Genomic DNA, 5,795 nt, shown 5'->3' on the forward strand with positions numbered 1-5,795 from the left:
GAGAGTGGATTTTTTTTTTTCGCTCTCTCTCTCTCTTTCTTCCTTTTTTCTTTCTTTCTTTCTCTCTTTCTTTCTTTCTCTCTCTCTCTCTTTCTCTCTCACTCACTCATTCACTCACTCACTCACTCATTCACTCACTCTCTCTTTCTCTCCCTTTTTTTCTCTTATTTTTTTTTTTCTCTCTCTCTTACTTCTTTTTTTTTCTCTCTCTCTCTCTTATTCACTCACTCACTCTCTCTCTTACTCACTCACTCATTTACTCACTCTCTCTCACTCTCTTACTCACTCACTCTCTTACTCATTTACTCACTCTCTCTCACTCTCACTCACCTCCTTGCTCTGTTCCAGATACTGGTTATTAAACTGCGCGTTCGCCAATCGCAGTTGGTCTCTCTCCTCCTTTATTGCCCGCTGTCCCTTCTCCCATTCGCCTTGCTCCTTCTTCGCCTTCTCCTCTTCCTCCTTCGCCCTCTCTAGTGCCGTCTTCGCAGTCTCTTCGTCTCTCCTCGCTCGCTCGGACTCTCTCCTCGCGTTCTCTTCGTCTCTCCTCGCTCTCTCCAGTTCAGATTTCGTTCTCTCGAATTCCTTCACGTGGTCGTTCATCTGTTGGCGCACGTGGAGGGGGTTAGGTTTGGAGTTTAGCTGTGCCATTGATAATCATCTCTCTCTCTCTCTCTCACTGTCTCTGTCTCTGTCTCTGTCTCTCACTGTCTCTGTCTCTCACTGTCTCTGTCTCTCTCTCTCTCTCTCTCTCTCTCTCTCTCTCTCTCTCTCTCTCTCTCTCTCTCTCTGTCTCTCTCTCTGTCTCTGTCTCTGTCTGTCTGTCTCTCTCTGTCTCTGTCTCTGTCTCTGTCTCTGTCTCTGTCTGTCTCTCTCACTCTCACTCTCACTCTCACTCTCACTCTCACTCTCACTGTCTCTGTCTCTGTCTCACTGTCTCTCTGTCTGTTTGTCTGTCCCTCACTGCCTCTCTGTTTCTGTCTCTGTCTGTCTGTCTGTCTCATACTGCCTCTCTGTTTCCTTCTCAGTCAGTCAGTCTGTCTGTCTGTCTGTCTGTCTGTCTCTCTCTCTCCCTCTCTTACCTGCATTAACACAGCCGTAAGTCTCTGCACCTCGGCGTGATAAGCCAGACTTTCCTCGTGTTTCTGCTTCAGCGCCTTTATCATCTCTTCTCTCTCTCCTCTTATGCATTCAATCTCTTGCCTCATTCTCTCCCTTTCTTCTTCTTCCTTCTCTTCCTCTTCCTTGGTTCGTTTGCTGGCGCTGTCGTGCTCTTTCTCTCTTTCCCTTTCTCTCGCTCTCGCCCATTCACTCTCCTCGGTCAGAGCTTTCACTTCTCCCTCGAGTCTCTCTCTCTCCCTCGTCCAGGCCTCTCTCTCTCCTCTCCTCTTCTCCTCCTCTTCCTCTCTCCTCTTTGCCTCCTCTTCCTCCCTCCTCTTGTTCTCGTTGGTCAGTTCTTCCATTCTCTCTCTGAGCTGGAACATCTCCGTCTCGCTGCGTTCTAGTTCCTCTCTGTTCTTTGCCAACTCCTCTTTCTTCTGTTCTATCTCTTCTCTCCTGTTCTCGATCTCCTTCTCCTTGCTCTCCAGCTCTTCTCTCCTCCTCTCCAACTCCTCTTCCTTAATCTTTACCTCTTCTCTCTTCGTCTCCATCTCTTCCCTCCATCGTTCCATTTCTTCTCGCTCCTTTCCGAACTGTTCCTTCAGCGCTTCCATCCCTCGCTCCCTGTTTTGGCGGATTTCTTCCTGGCTTTTCTCTAGTCTACCCTTCAATTCCCCGATTTCTTCCTGGCTTTTCTCTAGTCTCCCCCTCAATTCCCCGATTTCTTTCTCTCTTTGCTTTCCGTTTTCTTCCTCTATTTCCTTGAGTCTCCCCTTCAATTCCTCGACTTCGCGGTCTCGAGCCTCCGCCTCGGCTTCCTTCTCGGCGAGGCTCTGCGTCAGCTCGTCCAGCTTGTCCTCCTTGAAGATGATTTGGGACTTAGCCGCGTCGAGCTCCCTCTCCCGCTCCTCCAGCCGCGTCCTCAGCTCCGCCAGGGTCCTCTCGGGCGCTTCGAGGACGGCCTGCTTCAGCGTCAAGTCGCGGAGCTCCCCCTCGAGCCTTGAGATCACTTCGTTGCGCTCCTCGACGGCCCGGTATTGGAGGAGGAGCTGCTGGCCGAGGCTCTGCCGCTCGTGCGCGTTCAGGCCCTCGGAGGCCCGCAGGCGGCCCACCTCGTCCTCCAGGCTGTGGATCTTGTCCTCGAGGAGTAGCCGCTTCTCCTCCAGGTCCTCGCGCTCGTCCTTGTGGGTGACCGCCTCCAGGTCCAGCTGCCTCGTCAGCGTGTCAAGCTGTCCCTCGAGGCTCTCCTTCTCCTCTCGAGCCACGCGCCCCTCGGCCCTCAGCGCCCCGACCTCCTCCTCCAGCCTCTCCTTCTCCTCCTGCACTCGGCGCCCCTCGGCCCTCAGCGCCCCGACCTCGGCCTCGAGCGAGAGCCTGACCTGCCTCAGCGACGCGGCCTCCGTCTCGAGGTTGAGAAGGTTACCGGCCCCCGCCCCCGCCCCCGCCCCCGCCCGCGCCCCCGCCCGCAGTCGCTCCACCTCCACCTCGAGGTTGCCACGCGCCTCCGACAGTGCCTCCACCTGCGCCTCCAGGTACAGGATCCTGCTCGCCCTCGACGCCTCCTCCTCTTCGTCCTCGTCCTCCTCGTCCTCTTCCTCCTCGTGCTTCCTCATGCCTCCGTCGTCACCGTCGCCGTCATTCTTCCTCCTCCTCCTCCTCTTCTTCTTCTTCCTCTTCCTCAGCTCATCCTCATCCTCTTCCTCTTCCTCTTCCTCCTTCGCTCCTTCCTCCTCCTCCTCTTCCCCTCCGAGGGTGGGACTCCTCCCCTCCCCTCCCTCTCCCTCGGCGTCCTCCTCCTCCTCGATGGTAGGCAGGCCGCCTCCTCCTCCTCCTCCTCCTCCTCCACCGCCCCCTCGAGGTCCACCTTCAGGCGTCGGACGCTCGCCCTTCTGCACCTCTTCCAGCTGGTCGCGCAGGTCCTCACACTCACGCTCCAACTCGGCCTGGAATCATGAGGGAATATGAGGGGAATGTGAGGGGAATTATGGCGGGGTATGAGGGGAATTTACGAGCATCATACATCTTCCCTTCTTTCCTCCCTCACCTCACCTCACCCTCCTCCAAATCCTTCCCCCACTACCTCCCTCCCTCCCTCTCCCTCACTCACCCTCGCCGCCTCCTCTCCTCCCTCATCTCCCCTCCCTCCCCCTCACCACCTCTCCCTCCCCTCCCTCTCCTCCCTCACTCACCCTCGCAGCCTCCGCCTCCTGAAGCCTTCTCCTCTCCTCCCTCCCCCTCCCTCCCCCTCCCTCCCTCCCTCCCCCTCACCCCCTCTCCCTCTCCTCCCTCACTCACCCTCGCAGCCTCCGCCTCCTGAAGCCTTCTCCTCTCCTCCCTCCCCCTCCCTCCCCCTCATCCCTCCCTCCCCCTCACCACCTCTCCCTCCCCTCCCTCCCCCTCCCTCCCTCCCTCCCCCTCACCCCCTCTCCCTCTCCTCCCTCACTCACCCTCGCAGCCTCCGCCTCCTGAAGCCTTCTCCTCTCCTCCCTCCCCCTCCCTCCCCCTCCCTCCCCCTCACCCCCTCTCCCTCTCCTCCCTCACTCACCCTCGCAGCCTCCGCCTCCTGAAGCCTTCTCCTCTCCTCCCTCCCCTCCCTCCCCCTCCCTCCCTCCCTCCCCCTCACCCCCTCTCCCTCTCCTCCCTCACTCACCCTCGCAGCCTCCGCCTCCTGAAGCCTTCTCCTCTCCTCCCCCCCCCCCCCCCCCCCCCCCCCCCTTCCCTCCCCCCCCCCCCCCCCCCCCCCCCCCCCCCCCCTCCCTCCCCCTCACCCCCTCTCCCTCTCCTCCCTCACTCACCCTCGCAGCCTCCGCCTCCTGAAGCCTTCTCCTCTCCTCCCTCCCCCTCCCTCCCCCTCCCCTCCCTCCCTCACTCACTCACCCTCACCCCCTCTCCCTCTCCTCCCTCACTCACCCTCGCAGCCTCCGCCTCCTGAAGCCTTCTCCTCTCCTCCCTCCCCTCCCCTCCCCCTCCCCTCCCTCCCCCTCCTCCCCCTCCCCCCCTCTCCCTCTCCTCCCTCACTCACCCTCGCAGCCTCCGCCTCCTGAAGCCTTCTCCTCTCCTCCCTCCCCCTCCCTCCCCTCCTCCCTCCCCCCCCCCCCCTCTCCCTCTCCTCCCTCCCTCACCCTCGCAGCCTCCGCCTCCTGAAGCCGCCTCCTCTCCTCCCTCCCCCTCCCTCCCCCTCCCTCCCTCCCTCCCCCTCACCCCCTCTCCCTCTCCTCCCTCACTCACCCTCGCAGCCTCCGCCTCCTGAAGCCTTCTCCTCTCCTCCCTCCCCCTCCCTCCCCCTCACCCCCTCTCCCTCTCCTCCCTCACTCACCCTCGCAGCCTCCGCCTCCTGAAGCCGCCTCCTTTCGTCCCTCATCTCCTGCGTGACGGAAGACACGTGCCTCTCGAGGGCGTCTCGCTGCCACGTCGCCTCCGCCAGACGCTCGCCCAGCTGGTGCACCGCCTTGCTCATCGTCTCCGGAAGGAGGGGGTGCTGCTGCTGCTGCTGAAGGGGGGGAAGAAGGGAGAGAGAGAGAAAGGTGAGTGAGATAGAATAGAAAAATGGTGAATTAGATAGAATAGTGAGATAGGGGGAGGGAGGGAGATAGGGAGGGAGAGAAAGGGAGATAGGGGGAAGGAGGGGGTGCTGCTGCTGCTGCTGAAGGGGGGGAAGAAGGGAGAGAGAGAGAGAAAGGTGAGTGAGATAGAATAGAAAAATGGTGAATTAGATAGAATAGTGAGATAGGGGGAAGGAGGGAGATAGGGAGGGAGAGAAAGGGAGATAGGGGGAAGGAGGGGGTGCTGCTGCTGCTGCCTGAAGGGGAAGGTGAGTGAGGGATAGATTACGAAGATAGTGAGATAGGGGGAAGGAGGGAGATAGGGAGGGAGAGAAAGGGAGATAGGGGGAAGGAGGGAGGGAAGAGGAGAGGAAGGGAGTGAGAGGGAGGTGCTGCTGCTGCCGACGACGACGAAGGGGGAGAAGAAGGGAGAGAGAGAATGGTGAGTGAGATAGGGAGATAGGGGGAAGGAGGGAGGGAGAAGGGAGGGAGATTGGGGGGAAGGAGGGAGGGAGAAGGGAGGGAGATTGGGAGGGGGAAGGAGGGAGGGAGGGAGGGAGGGAGGGAGAGGGAGATAGGGAGGGAGTGAGTGAGAGTGAGAGGGAGGGAGAAGGGAAGGAGAGGAAGGGGGAGAAGGGAGAGAAAGGTGTGTGAGGTGAGATAGGGGGAAGGAGAGGGAGGGAGTGAGTGAGTGAGAGAGAGTGAGAGGGAGGGAGAAGGGAGGGAGATAGGGGGGAAGGAGGGAGGGAGAAGGGAGGGAGAAGGGAAGGAGAGGAAATCCATCCATCCATCCAACCACCCAACTCATTCATTCACTCCTCCAACCACCCACCTCCTCCTCCAACCCTCCAGCGTTCCCCTTCCCTGCCCGCGTGCGTTCGTACGTACCTCCTCCCCCCTCGAGGCGGCCAGCAGCCGTCGCGCCGCCTCGAGGTCGTCCTTGGCCCTCCCCCTCCCCCTTCCCTCTCCCCCTCCCCCTCCCCCTTACGTACCTCCTCCCCCCTCGAGGCGGCCAGCAGCCGTCGCGCCGCCTCGAGGTCGTCCTTGCCGCCTTTTTTTCTCGATATATATATCATATATTTACCATTTATATATATACTATATATCTATATATATTATATATATTATAATATATATATATATATCATATAT

At 59.4% G+C, this 5,795-nt stretch overlaps 1 protein-coding gene across 1 annotated transcript in view; it reads right to left on the reverse strand.

The window, feature by feature from the left end:
* Positions 1-5,594, reverse strand: part of LOC122266877 (uncharacterized) — a gene marked incomplete at its 3' end in the record, with an annotated part of 9,906 nt that extends 4,312 nt beyond the window's left edge. Inside the window, 4 exon segments of the mRNA XM_086535682.1 lie at positions 331-603; positions 1,083-3,044; positions 4,418-4,591; positions 5,532-5,594. Coding sequence (XP_086391808.1) covers positions 331-603; positions 1,083-3,044; positions 4,418-4,558 — 2,376 coding nt within the window.
* Between the last annotated feature and the right edge of the window lie 201 nt (positions 5,595-5,795).

Source organism: Penaeus japonicus, unplaced genomic scaffold, assembly GCF_977035675.1.
Source record: "Penaeus japonicus unplaced genomic scaffold, GWHDUDI00000001_assembly GWHDUDI00002010, whole genome shotgun sequence".
NCBI lineage: Eukaryota > Metazoa > Arthropoda > Malacostraca > Decapoda > Penaeidae > Penaeus > Penaeus japonicus.